Source organism: Vanellus vanellus (genome assembly GCF_965231255.1).
Source record: "Vanellus vanellus genome assembly, chromosome: 3".
Taxonomy (NCBI): Eukaryota; Metazoa; Chordata; class Aves; order Charadriiformes; family Charadriidae; genus Vanellus; species Vanellus vanellus.
In genome coordinates, this window is record NC_138907.1 from 47,373,800 (window position 1) to 47,392,122 (window position 18,323).

The 18,323-nt window shown below is 35.5% G+C and overlaps 1 protein-coding gene across 1 annotated transcript in view; it reads right to left on the bottom strand.

Annotated features, from left to right (window-relative positions):
- NUP133 (nucleoporin 133) overlaps window positions 1-18,323 on the bottom strand; it is a gene marked incomplete at its 5' end in the record, with an annotated part of 35,359 nt that overhangs the window by 6,085 nt on the left and 10,951 nt on the right. The window contains 15 exons of the mRNA XM_082480440.1: window positions 158-238; window positions 1,731-1,849; window positions 3,045-3,180; window positions 4,630-4,788; window positions 6,415-6,548; window positions 7,747-7,989; window positions 9,011-9,110; window positions 9,579-9,701; window positions 10,700-10,924; window positions 11,054-11,148; window positions 13,021-13,184; window positions 15,335-15,426; window positions 16,089-16,246; window positions 16,964-17,111; window positions 17,984-18,131. Of these exons, the coding sequence (XP_082336566.1) occupies window positions 158-238; window positions 1,731-1,849; window positions 3,045-3,180; window positions 4,630-4,788; window positions 6,415-6,548; window positions 7,747-7,989; window positions 9,011-9,110; window positions 9,579-9,701; window positions 10,700-10,924; window positions 11,054-11,148; window positions 13,021-13,184; window positions 15,335-15,426; window positions 16,089-16,246; window positions 16,964-17,111; window positions 17,984-18,131 (2,125 nt within the window). The remainder of the gene's footprint in view (window positions 1-157; window positions 239-1,730; window positions 1,850-3,044; window positions 3,181-4,629; window positions 4,789-6,414; window positions 6,549-7,746; window positions 7,990-9,010; window positions 9,111-9,578; window positions 9,702-10,699; window positions 10,925-11,053; window positions 11,149-13,020; window positions 13,185-15,334; window positions 15,427-16,088; window positions 16,247-16,963; window positions 17,112-17,983; window positions 18,132-18,323) is intronic.

Sequence of the window (18,323 nt, forward strand, 5' to 3'; positions counted from 1 at the left end):
TTAAAAAACAAACTGCAAAAGACACGTTAGGGGTTATTTTTAGTTACTGTACACTAAGCTAATATGTTAACTAACTACAGATGCACCATCCTATCTTAAATAACAATAAATTTTAAAAACCCCTCTGGATTAGAAATCCTTCAAAACCTTTTCCTACCTCATCAATATATTCTAGTAGATCAAGTGCTTTCTTGAAGTCATACTCATTGGCCCTTCTGTTCTCGTCACATATGTACATCTATGATATGAGAGATGAAGGTAGAGAATTATTTTTAGCCTACAAACTAATGTAACTGATATCACGGACAACTCATTGTGGGAAGACCACCATGTATTTTCCACTTACGTGACCTTCTCATGAAAATATGTCTTGATTCAACCGCAAGTATTTTTATAGTAAGGAATATACTTAAGGTTTTAGAGCAGCATTCCACCTACATGACAATGGTCTGTGGACAAATGATATTGGATATAAGGCTGCTAGGTTTCAAATTTAAATGCCATTTATGGCTGTAACATTCCTGGACTATTGTAGCCAGAGCTCAGCTCCACAAATAAGCTCTCAGAATTATTTCGGTAATTAAGCTCAAAGCAGTACTTAAGCACACGTACTGCCTTTCACCTTTTAAAACCAGACAAGTTTGCTATCAGTATTTCATCCCCCCCTCCCCAACAAAATTCTAAATTAGTACTTTAAAGGAAAATTAACATTAACTCTCTCTTAATTTACACTTCCCAAGTTTCATTCTCACATTGCAATTAGCAAGCATGAGCGCTGGTTTGACAATAGAGAATTCAGAATGAAAACTGTCATGGTGCCAGCACTTGCCAAGACACTTCCTAATCTCCCCTAATTCCACAGACAGTCTCACTTAAAGATACAGGTAATGACTTCAGAATCTGCTATTAGCGTTGTTCTAAGAAAATAAGCAAAATGTAAACAAGCACACTATCAGCCTTTGATTTTCCACAGAATCACAGGAAAAGTAAGGAGTTGCAAAATTGACACCTAGGCAGGACCTGATTTCTTTTACAATGTATTGTTGCTCACTGAGTATTTTTTGTGCACATCACTGGATGGTAAAAATATGCTGCCAACAAGATAGAAACAATAAGGCTACTGGTTGCTGGCTACCACCAAAGGGGTGTGGAAAGGGAGTCAGCACTATTAGCACTATCCCAGTACTGGAGCAATTAATGTTTTTGTTTCAGTATGGCTTGGGGGTTTTTTGGTTTGATTTTGAAAAAGAAGAAAAAAAAAGTAGAAAGACTTTGTGTGCCTCTTTGCAGCAGGTGATTCAAAGCCTCTTCCTGCTTCTAGCCCTTTCTTTTTCTAGATTGCAGCATCGTTCTCCACTAAGGTGAAATTCTTTCTTCCTTCTACCTTCCAAATTCTGCCCGACTGAGAATGTAACAGAAGGTAAAAATTGTCTCATATCCAAAAACTGGCTTAGACCAGTAAATCAACTTCTGGCACTGATTGATGTGCTTTTTCTCCTAGCAGCACTCTAAAGCACACATTCAACAAAAAGAAATCTGAACTAAAACCAGCATTCTGAAGTTCGGTGCTGGTAAAAACTAAGCTAAACAAATCCATATATCAGATCTTTAGGTGCTTAGCAAGTCACGTAAGGGATAAAGACAGATGTGATCTCATTTATTTTATCACACAGAGACAGAAAACATACTGGAACTTTAACTGTGTAATGAAGAAAACATGAAATACTTACATCAATGAGCTGAGACGCAGACAACACTGGCATATCATTGAGGTTCAACTGTTTCTCTGCCAGTAATTGTTCAGGGAGCGTCTCCTGATGTAACAGAAAGCGTTCCTGTTCTGATATTTCTTGTAGTCATTTAAGGAAATGAATGTTTTGTGTTATTAAAATGTAATAATAAATTCTATGCCATAGTAATAACTGTCAAGTCACAATATTATTCAGGTCTACAGCTGTTTGTTATGATGCATTCTATTTGAGCACTTATCTATCTATGTTCCTGAAGCACAGAAATACTTCCACTTCAATATTGTCATCCTGGTGAACTAGTTCTTACTTTCCACTCAGGCTTCCAGTGTAATCAGACTGGTAACTTTCACTTTTTCTTAAAAACCACAAAATGAATATGTAGGATTGGAGTGAAGCTGTTGCACTATGCAGTAAAGTAAGTTGGTTGCCATTTTTAGGAACTATCTTTTGGCTGAGGACTTCTGCCATGGACGTGTTCCATCTCATGAATTATTCCATTTTTGGTTGTTTTATTTTCCAGTATAATCTCCTTCAAGTTTATAAACTTATTAGGTGGAAACTATCAAAATGGAATAATTTCAGCCATGATATGTAAACCCACCCAGCGCCCCCCCCTCAAGTTCTACTGCATTGTAGAAAGGAGCATTTTATGTGTTTAAATGGATAAGCAGAATGCAGCAGAAATAATTACTCTTTATCAATAGGAAACCAATACACAAAAAGCGTAAGTTTTAAAAGCTATGTCATGTGTCATACAGAAATAATACAGCATAACGAAACACTGTCACTGTAACCTTTCTAGATACAGAGAGAGTAAGATGCTGAGAAAGCACTTCTTGATGACAAATGTATACATTGGCAGATACATTATCACAACAGTTACAGCCTAAGAGGCTCCAGACTTGCGAATTCAAAATTGAGAGCGCTTTAAGAAATTAAATCATTTCTACCTTGCATCTGAAATATAAGATGCAGCTTCACCTACTTCAGAACTATCTAATGACTTCTCAAAAAGATTCTGCAGCTTGTTATTTATACCAATATTTTGTGTGTTAATAGAAAAAGTAAAGATACAAACTTCCCTTGCTCATAGTCCTAAGTCTCAGGTGAAGGTGAATACTAAGGTTACTGTCTTCCTTATCCTTCCTGCAATGAGCAAAATCATCAGCCCGTTTACCCTTACCACATTAAGTTAGAGCCCTCAGACTAATAAACTACCTGCAAAATTAACATGATTCCATTTCAGTTACTTCATTAGTCTATTCCTCGCTTTGCTCTGTTTTTATTTCTTACCTTCTATTTTCTCTTGCAGTATATCTTCTGAGAAGTCAGATGCCAGTGCAGCTAATTTGCTCAAGCCAAGAAGTGTTTTCTTCTTTGCAAAATATCGGGTCTCCATATTTGCTAAAGTCTGCAATGTTCTGTGAGCCTGAAATTAATAAAGATGTTAGAAATCAGGTTTAGAATTTAACATCAGAAGGTTAACAGATGAGGATTTAGTCTGAACTGCAGTCTCACAGCTACTTACTGTTTGTAATACTATAAACCTTTTCAAACCTTTTCAGAAGTCGTACAATTCGCACATTAAAACTCTGCATTACACTCTTCAGGAAGCGATATAAATCTCTACTCCGATTATACCCAAAAACCATTTTCAATACTAATCAAGAAAAACTATCTTATGATCAAAGGATAAATTGCAACTTCATGTATTATGCCTCTGGGATCTTATTCAAGGCTTTGCCATAAAAGCCAGGCAAATATGCTTTGAAAGGAAAACTTTGCAAACAGATAGATTTACGTGTTAATTCAGGAATCTGAAAAACAGAATTATATGTATAACCACTGCAGTAACCATTTAGGCAAGAATTTATTTGTCTGTCAGACAAAGAAACAAAAAATTTCTGAGCACCTACTTAGAAATAAACTATCCAGACTTAATTACTAGTATATTTTAGAATCCATGTCCCCTATTCATAGTACTTTACTATAAAAGACAAAACCTCAGTCAACGAAAATAGAATATTACAAGACTCTCAGGGTAGGTTTGGGGGTTTTTGTTGTTGTTGGTTGGGGGTTTTTGCTGGTTTTTGTGTAGGTTTTTTTCAGGGGCATAAAATATTATCGACCTGTAATTTGCAGTAGGATAAGTGTTTCCATTCTCTGCGTGCTTAGTAAGTGTGCACACGGATTGAAAGAAGCCATTTTTCTTTAGAATTAATTTATTTGCTAAAGTAAAATACGTTCATAAATCTAGCAGATCTAGCAGAAGGAATGGAACACTGACCAACAGAAAGTAGGGGAAGACTAACTGGGCAGCCTACAAGGCAACAAAGAATCAAGTTTAAAAACAATGTCAAGTTAACCTAGCCACAGGCACATTAGCTGTTAAAAAAATACTGCTTTTATACAATGAATATATGTGATTAAAGTAATCAATATTTTTTTTACTTTTGTGATACCGCCAAATTTATTTGCTTTAAATAGTTAGTTTTGAAATATAAATTTCAGATTTTCCCTTGCTGGACAATCTGATAATGCTATTAATGTTCACTGTAAACTCTCAATTCCACCAAAGTGGTGATCATGTAGCCATATAAACCTTCCTTGATACAAAATATTAGTCACCAACAAGGGATGAAAAGCAGCCCTAATTTCCATTACATGGTGCAGTGGCTTATATGATATACCAGATGGTGCCTGGAGGGGGACTTCTGGTTCTCCATTAATGATCCATGTCATCTCCCCCTTAAGTCACCCAGGTAAGATGCCTTCTTTTGATAATGAGAAGTCAGAACTAGGTAATTTGCCTACCTGAGTATGTACTTGACTCATTTAAAATATGGTATTTCAGTTTGGTTGTATTAAGAAACCCTACCTTTTGCAAATCCTGACTATTGATCTCATGTAACCAACTCAGATGCTCGTGAGCTTGCAAGAAACTGGCCAGCTGTCCGTGCTGAGCAATAGGCTGAGATAACAGCTTCCCTCGCTTTCCTTTTTCTAAATACCAGCGAAACAGGAAATCTGAAAAATTCTGAAGATAACAGGAATATGAGTAGAATTTAAGAGATTACATTTAAATATCTTGTTTGTTTTCTAAGGCAACATGTTTCATAAAATACAATTGGTAGGAACATAGTAAGGACCTGCTTAGAAACACACACACAAGAAAGAACATGCTGTTGATGAAAAAACTTAAGAGTTCTGATAGAAATGGCATTTCAAGAATTCATCAGCTAACAGTGCAAGAGATGCTGATACACACAACAGGGTTTATCTTTCAATGGAAGTGAAGGAAGTGTCAAATGTAAATTCTTCATGTTAACCCGCAAGAATGGAAACAGGTATCACATCACCCACAGTTCTAATCTTATTTTTTTACCTGTTCCTTTCCCCCCCTCAGAACTCTGTGCTAACTACTTTCTTTCACATAAGTTTGCTTCCGCTGTCACTGTTTTTGAAACATTCCCTCCTATCTCCAGATGAACCTACAACCTTACTTCTCTCAGTCCTTAAAAACTAATGTCTTTTTTTAAAACACCACCTATTTTATCCTCAAAACTTCAACGTGACATAACTAATCAGGGTTTATGTTTGAGATTTAACTTAGTCTTTTCAAAGTAATTTTAGAATAATGCTAAATTTTAATTGCATTAGCAATTTAAAAAAATAAAGTCTGAAGAGGCCACCAGTCTGATATTCTATCCATTAGACTTGATCTGTTCAGCTCTACATTCACTAAAGTAACTTCTTTTCAGAAAGTTTTTTTTTTAAAGGAAAAAAGTAACAAGGAACTGAAGAGACAAACAGAGATATGTCCCCTTCTTTGGCAGCATGTGTGAGTATTTAACCCTCACTATTAAAAACATTTACTATAATTTCTGTATGTTACTAATACTTTTGCTTGTTCTTATTAAACAACCTTTCTGTACTCTCTTTATTAGGAAACCTGTTGTAGGATTTCTCTTTCTATAGTTGTTGTGGAAAGCTAAAACAAATTATCTCACCAGCTCTAAAATTAAGAAGCTTTTGTCCCACTTCAAGTAGTCTCTATTGCCTTTTGCTTAAGCTTTCCAATTTTTCAGCACACTTAAGGGTTTTTACACCAGATTTTGACAGACACTGAAAAGTTGTCCAACGAGTACCTGGCAGGACAATAAAAAAAGACCACAGCAACACCCCTGTCTTCCTATTCTTCTTAACTACTTTTCTATTTATACATTAAACAATCTCACCTTCTTTTTTGGAAGTTATCCTTAAATTTACATTACATTAGATTAACAAAACAGTAGTACACTGACTACAGCACCTTGGTGAACAAGTCACAAAGTGCCAAAAGATGTTAGGAGTGAGACAATGTGTTTGAGACACAAAAAAGGTCCGATGAAAAGCCACTGCCCGTACAGGTAACACCCATGTTTTTGCTGACTTATTTTGCAGTTTCAGGGTAAAATATACCATTGAGTTCTGCACAGTGAATCTTGCCTCCAGCCTTCCACATTACCCCCCTATGCACGTGTAAATACATATGCATTAAAAAAACAGACCCTTTTCTCCCCAGTCATAACTTTTGCAACATTTCAGGTGCAAACATATTATAAAACACTATCTAAAGGAATTAGGGGGGAAAAAAAAAAGAAAAAAAAAAAAAAAGAGTTACCTGATCTGCAAACTGACTCATGTAACGTTGTAACCTGGCCTGGTTGTCTGTCTGCTCACACATTTGCACCAGGATATCAAAGTCACAGTACTTCTCTGCTAAAGCAGCTGCCATCTGATACTGTCCCAGGGAAACTAAGCAACCAAGAAGAAAAAGAAGTGATATCAAACAAGCTCATCTTTGGCTGTTGGATGACTGAGAACAGAGACCATAAAAATGAAAACAAGTTTCAAGTGTTTACACCACAGAGATACTTACGCATTCCCTCAGTGCATCCATGCCCTGTGCCCACAAGATCACATACCAACCACCTCACTTCCCCAACACAAGAGGGAAGAAGAGAAGTTTAGAACTAAATCACAAGCATACATCCTATTTTATCTGAAAATTAGCAGCATCTGCTACAGTGCTTTTGGGGAAAGGGGAAAAAAATTAACTGATAATATCCACTTAATTACACAAAGTGACAAAAGCAAATAGTTTTGATAACAAATAGAACAAGTAATGATAACATATTTTGAACACAAATGTTATTTAAAATCTTTCATTCAGGTTCAATTACATAAGAATTAGCAAAAGATGAATTTGTTTTTAAGGAAATACAACTTTAGATTGAACATAATGATAAAAAAAATGTATTTACAAGCTAACAGAGCCCATGAATGTCAGTAAAACTGACAATGATAGGTTAAGTGACTTTTCTTAAGGTTTAAGAATGTTAAAAGGCAGTGATTATTAGACTGTTCTATTTATAGCATTCATTTTTAGTCTAAAAAATTTAAACTTTATAAGCTTACTAAAATGTATTTGCTCAGAGTTATTTCCACTTAACAAGGGGTCTTTGCCTTCAATTACTCATTAAAGACTTGACAACATCTTACATGTTTAACAGCAGGTTTGATTATTAAATAATCAAGATTTGAAAAGTGTTTATCAAGAAAAAGTTACTAAACAAACTTTCAGGTATGTAAGTTTATGTCAACTAGCAAAAATGCAAACATTTAGAAATCCATGTATAGGTTACTTTCAGCCAGCTGGCACAAGATAAATTCCTGCCAGAAAAATATAACAAGTTAGCAAAAGAAAAAAATTGATGCAGCAACGTGTCTTATTATAGGTGTGGGCATGGGTGTAGTCTTGGATGCAAGTCTGTAATCTGTTGTTATTTTGTAAATATCCCATTAAATCATAAAAAGTCATTTTACTCCGAAGGCAAACATGTAGAGCAAATGGAATTCATACACAGCTGCCATTTACTCCATCAGATCTGCATCATTTCCTAATTGAATAGAACATTTAATCCTTGCATTAAGGAGAACAGACAGTACTTACGAAGAGGAGACAAGAGTTCCGATCTTTTCTGCACATATTCCATTTCCACGGTGCTGTATCTCTCTTGATCAGCAGGGCGGTCCACAGATTTTAGCTGAGAAACATAGCCATCTAGAAAACAATCCAGTAGTGCCACCAACTGTTCAGCCACAATGCTACGGAGGTTACTGTCCACCTGGGGATACACTATCTTCAGAATGATTCCATGCTGACGCATTATTGCTGTACGAAGGCCACTAGATGCTTGAGAAAACAACACAATAAGCATTAAAAAAAATAAAATAATCCTATCCCCACAGGAATCTATGCTGAAGTATAACAAAAACATTACTATCTATAATTAAAAAAATAGAAAGAAAAAAGCTAATAAACATTTTAATTTTAAAAATCAAAGCAATACTATAAAAAAAACCCCAAACACCTCCAAAACAAACACATACTCCCACCTACCTTTGCATATTAAATTTGGCCAAAAGGTAGTAAACAAAAAAGAAAAGGAACAAAATCACCTGAACTACACAGATCTACATTGTCAACTATCAATACCAGCTATTTTTCAGAAGAAAATAATCACTTGCACAATCTGTAAGCAAAGTAGAGAATACACACAAGGAAAAGGCAACTTCTGTTAACCTGATTTAAATACTTGATGTAGTCATCAGGACATAATACATCAAAATAGCTTGCACGGGTCCTGCTTTTCAAAAGATTTTTATCTTGGGAGCACTAAGCAAGTGTGGTTTATATGTAGAGGCTGCAGTGAAGCTTAAGCATCAACTGGAAAGTGCTTGCTTCTGCAAATATTTGTTCTGATAGTTTTTCATGTTATTAAACCATCAAAATAAAACACTTAAGGAAGTCACGAATCATCAGTCCTTTTAGAATAGTTACAGATCACATTTTATGATTCATTCTAACTTTATGTATCCCATAGGTCTGCCAACCAGAACAAGTGCATACTAAAAAAAAATAAATTAACTTTGTAATTAACTTCATCTCCCAAGCTTTGTTTTTGTAGTCAAATTTGCAATGCAAGTTTTAAAGAATTATCATCAATGCTGGACAAAATAAGTGTTCATTGATTCATTCCATCTCATTCACCAAATGAAACCTTCAGCTTCTCCTGTTCTTACTGACAACCTTGTAGCAGCTTTTAACAGTAAGTTTAGCAGTCAGATTGAAATTCTTGTGTTCTGAAACTCATGAGAAGTATTTTTGTTTAGTATCAATAATTAATAAACTAGTAGTAACAATAATTTCTCACCTGTCCATGGAATATATTCCGGTTCTCCTTCTGGAAGCTCTCCTGTTTTATATAAGGAGGCTCTAGATTGACGATACTGACAGGCAGCTTGTAGCATGTCCTATTTAAAGGCAAGGACATAAGTACTTTAAAGTCTACCTGCATAGACACAGATCATAAAAGATGTTGTCTTTTCTAATTCTGAAATATTCTTTTAATATCCCCCTTCTTTCCACACCACTTTCTCCGTTGTACAGAAGAGCACATACTGACTGAGCAAGAAACCTCAATGCTCAAGCATAAGCTCTTCACTCCTTGCTACGTACTCATGTTTTCACATCTTCCAACAATGCTGCAACTTCTCAAATTCTCTTTAGCAGTGGGTCAGGAGTAAAAGGAATGTCCCTAATTCTGCATGAGATCATCTTTTCCTTCCTAATACATTTGCACATGTGAAAAGTGTGTTCACTTGTGTTCACTTTTGTTCTCATATCAGTTAACTCAGATGTACTGCACTCAACTTGTTGGGTGCTCTTCAATATTTAACTTCCCCTCCCACAAACATTTTAGAGTTAATGCAGTTCTATACCTTAATGATGTTGTTCACATTGACAACTATCTGGGCCCACTCAATTGATTCCATAGGCATATCTTTCAGGATTTGTTCCTCTTCTTCTAGTAAGCATTCAAAGATGGAATCTATCTGGGACACCTTAAAGACAGAAAGAAAAATTGCACTGAGCACAAACATATCCATTACCAGCTGATACTTGAAAGCCAAGTTATGAATTGTATAGAAAAATAAACAAATATTAGTAGAAACCACATCAATAGCCAAAAATATTAAAAGGTATCAACTTCTCAAATGGATAAAGAAAACACCAACTTACATCTCATTCAATACTTTGAATACAAGAATTGCTTTATTTCTGGACTTAAATCTGGAAGTAAAAAAAGAAATCCTCTTTTTTGAAGGCAACTCCATAAACTTTCATTAAGCACATTCCTCCATAGCCTTCTGAAACACTTGGCAGTAGAACCTTTGTTAGATAAAGTATACTGGATAACATAATTGCTTTAAAATAGCAGAGTATTATTTCTATTTTCTTTTATATTTATTTTTCTCCATTAGCAACTACTGTCCTCTACAGGAAAAAAACTTGTAAGACTAATGTTTTGTGTATAGTTCTTCTCAAGAAGGAAGAAAGAAATAAAGACTGGGTGCTGGACTGGAATGCAGCATAAACTGAGAACTAGCTTAGACTCACTAATGTTAGAGGGTACAAAAAGTTATAAGAGACTGAACTGATACAATTCCATCCAGGGTAGCGCATCAAAGCGGTTCTCCTATCTGGAAAGCTTCATATTCTTCAGTTCACCCCTTAAAAATGATAATTTAGCGTATGTTTTCTGATGTGGCAGAAAATGTCACTGGTCTTTTTCATGGCTCACCCATGTAGGTTAGTCAGCAATCATAACAACTTTACTTCTGCTATACAAAATTTGTCAGAATTCATGCTTCAGCTGCAGACATAAAAAAATACGTATACTAAAGTGAGGAAAACACTACCACACCATCCCTATTTAAAAATCAATTCAACTTTACACTATTTCCCTTTAAAGGGAAAAGTTTCAAAGTATATATTAATGCATTGCAACTTTTACTACATGCAATACTATATAATGATTCATAAATAATAGGTTTCTTACCTCTCGAAAGAACACATCTGCAGGGGTAAGACTTGGTGGAACATCACATTCTCTTTTGTTTAATGCGATCAGTATAGCAGCATTCACTAGATCGGGCAGCCTGGAGTGGTGATTCTTGAGAACAATAGCTGCTGCTAGCTTCTCTGCGTGCTCACAGAGCAACAATCGAGTTGCCATCGGCATCCCTCGTACTGGAAAACTGCCCAGACGTTCAAATATACCAACCTTTTATTAAAAAACAAAAACAAACACAAACCATCACATGCACTTTAAACAGTGTTCTAAAAGAATTACTTTAAGACAAAACAATACTCTACCATGGGTGCTGATACCAAAAGAATGGTAGAATTTTACCTGATGAAGAAACTCAATGAAGAGGGAATGTGCTTTTGTCTTATCCTCTAGCTGATGAAGAAGAATGAGAGATGTGTTGGTGAAACCAGCTGCTTCTAAAAAGAGAAAAATCTTAGGTAAGAGCACTTGATATCTTCATTTCTTTGATAAGTATTTTTTTTTTTGCTGCTGAGGTAAACATATTTCTATAGCGTTACTGCACTGGTACTTTTTAAAATATATGCAAACACATTTATATATTGCTTACCGTGCTATTTTTAATGTGTTTTTTGAACTCTGTCATAGCTGAAGTAAAGCCTTCAGAAGAAATCAAGTATCTTTAAATCAGTACAACTATTCTGAAGCACTCAATCCATTATGCTGCTAAAACAGCAGCTCACCAGCTTATTCAAGTTTCAGTAAGATTAAGATTCAAATTTTTATCTTCACTGTGGACTAGCTATTGCTAAATTTATTATGCTGTAGACCACAGGTACTACAGAATAGCGTTAACAGGCATTCAGGCCTAATTGACTCTGGGTTGCCTGCACAAATCCACTGCACAACATAAGTGGTTGCCCAGCACCACTCTATTTTTATTCTTCCTCAAACGAGCTCACATCTGAAAAATCAGCTAACATTTCAGTCTGGACAATCAGGTCCTTAAAGCAGTCAGTAAGGATGATGAAAGTTTCCTCAAAAGTATCCCCACAAATGGCCTCAAGTTACGCCAGGGGAGGTTTAGGATGGATATTAGGAAAAATTTCTTCACCAAAAGAGTTATCAAACATTGGAGCAGGCTGCCCAGGGAAGTGGTGGAGTCACCATCCCTGCAGGTATTTAAAACACATGTAGACATGGCACTTAGGGACATGGTTTAGTAGTGGTTTTGGCAGTGTTGGGTTGATGGTTGGACTCGATGATCTTAAAGGTCCCTTCCAACCTAGACAATGCTATGAGTCTAAATATCTCACCTTAGCAGAGTTCTCTGGAGCCCAAATTATTTTTGTACTTCAGAATTTTTGTATATTCTAACTGTGCTTTAAACCAAAAGACTAATAAGAGACAAAAACCTCACAAGAACTATCACTACGAGCAAAATTAGCAAGACTATTTCCAAGAAGCTATCAATTTTCACTTCTTGCTTTAACCAGGAAAAAATGCGGATAAACTGATGAATTAAAAACAAAGTTGATTCAGAAAATACTAAGTACCTGATGCTTGACAATTTCTAACTGACTGCCACACTGAAACAACAGCAGGAAGCATCATCCATCTGTAACTATTTACTAGATGAACTCTCAAACTCAGTCTCTGCTCAGTAACTGGAAATTGCTGCCTAGAGGTCCTGGGGACAGTTTCAAATTAACACTGTTCATAAGAGACAGGGAAGCATGAACAAAGTTGCTTGCTGAAAACACGTCTGCTTTAACCCTTTCCATAGAACAAATACTCCAAAATAAATTTCTCCAGTCCTCTTTCAAGCAGACACAAATACCAATGCCCCAGAGGGATACAAGCTCACTCTACCCAGGATCCAAGCCTACCAGAAGCTGCGCAGCCACGTTAACAAAGGGCTAAGCATGAACAAACTCTTTCTCTCAACACATTTATTTGTGGAAAGTAATTTAGATTGGTCCAAGGAATCATGGAAACATGAAAGTGACACCAACTGTTCCTTGCATAAAGTACCCTTCTCAGAAATGTTTTTTTTTTTTTTTGCTGTTTGTGTTTTCTATATGAAGTCAAGAACTAATTACAGTAGACTGCAAGTTTATCTGGCAGTCCCACAGGATGCATTTTTTAGCCTTTCTGAAAACATATCTAATGGTGGAAGATGGCAAAGGACACCTATGCCTTTTTTGCAAAGCTTAAACTCCGATTTTATCTAGAGTACTATAGACAGTTTTTCCCCCCCAAAAAACCAAACAACCCAACACAACCAACACCAAAACCTCAGCAAAACCCCTCTATACCATTATGTTTACCTGCAGGTACAGATTCAGCCCATCTTGGATCAGAGGCAGGGTAATCATCCATTAAGTCCACACTGATCTGAGTCACTGCCCTATCCAGTTCAGCATCAGAATCCAGATCTGCATTACTTGGAAAAAGCTCAACTACCATGCTTTGTGCATTGATGACATCTTTCCTGAAATAAAATAAATACAAAGTATGTGAAATAAAAACAATAGATAGGATTATAGGAACAAGAACCGCTCCATTAGTAGGATTTTCTGATAGGCTTTTTGTAAAGTGCTTTAGATTATAAACATCAAGCGCTGTTTGGGCTATCTTTAAATTACTGATTCTATGGATAAAAGGTATTCTGATTCTTCTAAAGCAAGTAGACTGCAAAGTCTATAAAGCAAAAAAGCACAAGCCACAAAGTGTTTCAAGTAACTTTTTTTTTTTTTATCCCTTTTATTACTATTTAAGAGAAAAGATGCACCACGTAGCTAAGTCTGGATGTCTCTGGTAGCTAAGTCACCGACTTTCTATTGATTGCTTCAAAATCCTCCCAAAAGTACATGTAATCACTCCCACAAATGGCAATAGAGTAAAAGCTCCCAGGAAAATGCTTCAGCAAATATAATGCATTGCCCTTATTTCCTATAATTTCAGAAAATCCTTCTCTATTCAGGTCAGTAAGTAAAAGAGTAAGAAGCATCCAAATGCTTAAATCTCCAACATATGAAATTGTACTGAAGAACTCTGCGCAAGTACACAATATTCACAAAAAGCACTGATTTAATTTTGTGACTATTTGTGACTAAAAATTATAGTATTCTCACTGAGAAGGGATACTGTGATCCCAATACATCATCCGATTTTGGAAATACTTCTAACTTTTGTGGGACTTTCAGTTTGAATGTTTCTATGATCACGGTATCTTGAAATAAAATAAAAAAAACAGCAGTGCATCCAGAAATTGCACAAAGGTTTACTAAAACAAACTATACTTTTAAAAACTGGAATATACTTAATCTTCTGTTAAACAACCTTCCATTATTTGCTCTGCATCAACTACTTCGCCCTCTGGACAGGCCATAGCTACATCTGTTCTGTGGAAGATCTCCCCATCCATTTTACCATACTATTTTTCTGGAAAAATCTGAATCAATACTATACACATCAAATTATTAATTTATTCTAGTTTCATAAATATAACCCAGATTTTAATCAAAATAACATTAAACTTTCATACTGTTTGACATTGTTTTCCTTACTACCTCCTACCTTCTTCTGACCTTGTTTCCAACCCCCTTGTTCACATCCTCAGTGATACCAACTTTCATATTTGTTACCTGTGCTCTCAGACCTTAGCTACTCCAGTCACCTACAACCATCTTCAACCGCAGTTCTGTATACTGACATGTCCACTTGTGAATACGTATAGATTTTATTTCTAAATTCTGTGCATGTTTACAGATCTTGTCTTGATATCCTTTATTATATGCGCCTAATCCCCTTCATAATCTTCTACCTCACATACAGCTCTGTCAAAAGCACTCCTACTTCCTGTTACTCAAATCTAGTCTTTCCAAGTTTTAAGACTCTTTAAGGAGATTAGTTGTAAGAGGGTTTGTGGGTTGAGGTTTTTTTTTAAATAAATATATATTGAAAACAATCCCCTCTAAATATAATTATACTAGGTCTACAGCTCTGTTTATCTTCTTATCTCTCCTCTTCCTCTTTTGTTTACATCACTCATGTCTACATCAAACCTTTCAGAGGCACTGCATGCCTCCCAATAGTCAGGTTGCTTTAATCAGGATAGTCTGACGAACACGTATTTCCTTCCACTCCCACTTCGCCCATATCAGTCAATCTAAAAAAAAAGATACCATCTTGCCACAGAATCTGCCATGCTAGTTATTCTTCACAGCCACATAAGTAGTAATTAAACATATTCGGAAGTATTACTGAAAACAGCTATGCAAATAAAAGAGAAGAAGAAAAGGAAAGAATATTTAACAACAAAAGACCACTTACTAGAAGAAGTCAAAATATTGAAGTTTGAAGTTGTTTCACTGGCAGTAATGTAACACCACAGAATTTATGTAGAGTAAATGAAAAGTCATCGAGATTATACAAGTTTGCTCCTTTCTAGCACATATCACTCCTTCACTAGCTCAAGATGTATCTAATACTTTCCTAATGAAGATGTATGTGTATCGTTAAAATAGCTTTTACTTAAAACACCACAAGAGTATCTTTACCAAGACAACCTCTTACTCAAATATCAGAGTGCCTTCAAGAATAGCAAACAAAGCCTCAAAAATCAAGTGCAGTTTCTACCTGCAGTGCTGTAGAAAAGCAGCTTTCAGTAATTTAGTCTTATCTTCTTGAGCTATAATTTCAAGCCTACTGGTTGCATCAAATGCAGGACTCTGAAAATGCAAAGTAAAAACTTCAGCTGAAAGACAAATATCAACCTTCATCATGAAATTAAAACAATCTTTCTATGTAGCAACAACACAGATTTTAAAAAACAAATGCCACCTGGAAGCAGTTGTGTTCATTAAGCCAAACATAAGCCTACAAGGTACATTGCAATGAAAGTCACACAGGGGTTTGACCTCAAGCATAAATGAATAAAATTTACATAAACTGCAAAAGGAATTTATGCCAACTTATTTCACCGTTCTATAGTAATTTTAAATATTTAAACATTGAAACCCACCATTTTTGACAGAACTTACAAGTTATTCATGAGTACTATCAGCCATAAAAACAAGTGTTATATTTATATATTATAACAACTTTTCTTAGTGTTATATAGTGACATACCTCTACATGAAAAAAAATACAAATTTCATAGAAGTCTCAAATTAAAAAAAAAAAAAAATACAAAAAAGTTACTCAAACCAGCATATGATGTAAAATTTCTTGGGTTTTGAAAACTGCTTTCATTACAAGTGTTTGAGTCTCTATTTAAAAAAACCCTTTACAACTCAAACAAGCTAGGATTTCCACAGCAAAAATTCAAAACTGCCAGAAAACATTTTATTTCTACCCTCAGTTTTCAAGTAGCCAAGCAAACAACCATTACCTCACTTCTTGGTCCTGCAACAGAAGAGGACAGGGATTCTTCCAGGTCTTCAGGAAGCACAGAAATGTTTTCCCTGGACAAGATGGTGAGAAGTCCACTTTTTTTGGTAAAGAAGATGGGGAGGCTAGTACAGGAACCTGCTCCTAAAATGCTATCTCCTATGATGAGGGGAGAGGAAAAAAAAGAAAAAAGAAAAAGAAAAAAAGCACATAAATGCCACTTTAAGAACAAAATGTAGCAGTTTCATAGACAATTATTAAATTTTGTCATGAAGGAACTAACAGTAACTGACAGCTCCACCCGACTTACAGAAATTGTGGATACTATTTGCTACTTAAGATGCAGATTTCCACATACTGCAAGTTTAAAGAAACAAAGAAGAAAAGAAAATAATCAAGATTCAGGTGGTTCCAATTCTACCTAAGGACCGATGTGCGTGTCCTACTTGAAAACACCTCTGATGGTCAAGGATGACATAGAGACATCCGACACAGGCACCTACTATGAATTTTAGGCTAAGCCTCAACACAAAGTTAACTTCAAAGAAAAAACAAAACAAAACAAAACAGCCAACACCCACAGTAAATGAAGAGGGCAAAACCCCCCACAAACAAAACCCCCACTCCTTCATATAGCATACTTCATTTTCAGCCAAAACCACCACAGAGTAAGTGATAACAATACTGGATGTTATTCTATGATTCTATGTCATGTTTTCTCCATACGCTCATGAGAAACTCTCAACTTGAAAGATTTCATAAAAAGAAAAAGGACCATAAATATGATTCTGCTCTCTGAGAAATCTAAATACTGTAAAAACATTCAATTAGAAAGTATCAATGAAATGTGATTTTTTTTTCCCCCCTGCATGTTACCTTGTATGCCAAATATGATTTTCTCCTGTGGTAAAGAAATTCTTCCAGTTCCAGTGGAACAAGCAAACACTTCATCTTCCTTATAGAGGTAAGCACCATGGCTGAAGTAATCTGGGACTACCAGACAGCACAACACTTCCTCTTCTGACTGAAAGCAATACATACAAAGAATATCACATGTATAATCAAAATCTTAAACAAAAATCAGCCTTTAAAATTTTAGATGTAAGTTGCCTGAATTTGTTTTAATTTTTAACAAGAAGATATGGATATAACTTATAACCTAAAATAAAAAACAAACAAAACCACTTTTAATTTGCCCTAAAACTTAAGCTCCTGGGGTTTTTTAATTTTATGTATATTCAATTATTACTAATTTCACATGGGGAGATAAGTAAACAGATCATTTAGTCTACAGTTTTCACACTCTCCTTCCATGTTAAGATTCAATTTTAAAATGCCATTACAGGCAGAGAGGAGAGGGGGGAGAGTGGAAGAAGTTTACCAAAGTTAGTTAATGCCCAAGTTTATGCTTCCAGAAGAGATAGCACAAATGAGGCAACTTAAGGACAACCAACGTGTCCTCCCCTCCCAGCAAGCCAGTTGTCTAGCAAGGATCAAAACACAGATTTCTTAATTCCTTGTCCTGCTTACAAGAGTCTCAACAGAGTCTGAAATCTGTTCTAAGTGGACTGCATGAGTATATCATAAAATTACTCTGTAGAAACTTTCACAGACAGGACAAAAATTAAAATAAATCAGTAATAATCAGGTGTTTAGAATTCTATTTTTGAGGGGGGTTTATGTTATACCTTAAAATGTAAAGTATAAACTTTATATACAGTTACTATTAAACACTGAAAGATACTAGGACACATTTTCCTCAGAATACTACGAATACATATTCCAAGAACAACCTTAAGACAGAGAACCTGATTTTCCTTTAGACAAAAGTGTCATAGCTGATTTATGCATAGGAATATTCTGAAACACTCAGTTTCAGAGCATTCATTTGCATACCTGAAAAGATGGATTATACTGTGTGACCTCCACAACAACATCATCAGACATCTGGTAGCCTTTATCTTCTACTGTTATCAGAGTGTAGTAGACAAGACACGGACGATCTCCAGGATGCCATGCTGCAGCAAGTATCACCAGTCCATCACTATTCAACAACAGATGTCACACCATTGAGAGATGATTATTACGTATTTTACTTGCTCACAGTCTACCACACAAAACCCAAGATCTTTAAGTACAATTACAAATAAATGTTTTCCAATATTGTATTTTTTTTTTCAGAACGAACGACTATACTATTTGTTATTTCAAGCTCTTTTATTAACAGTATTTATGC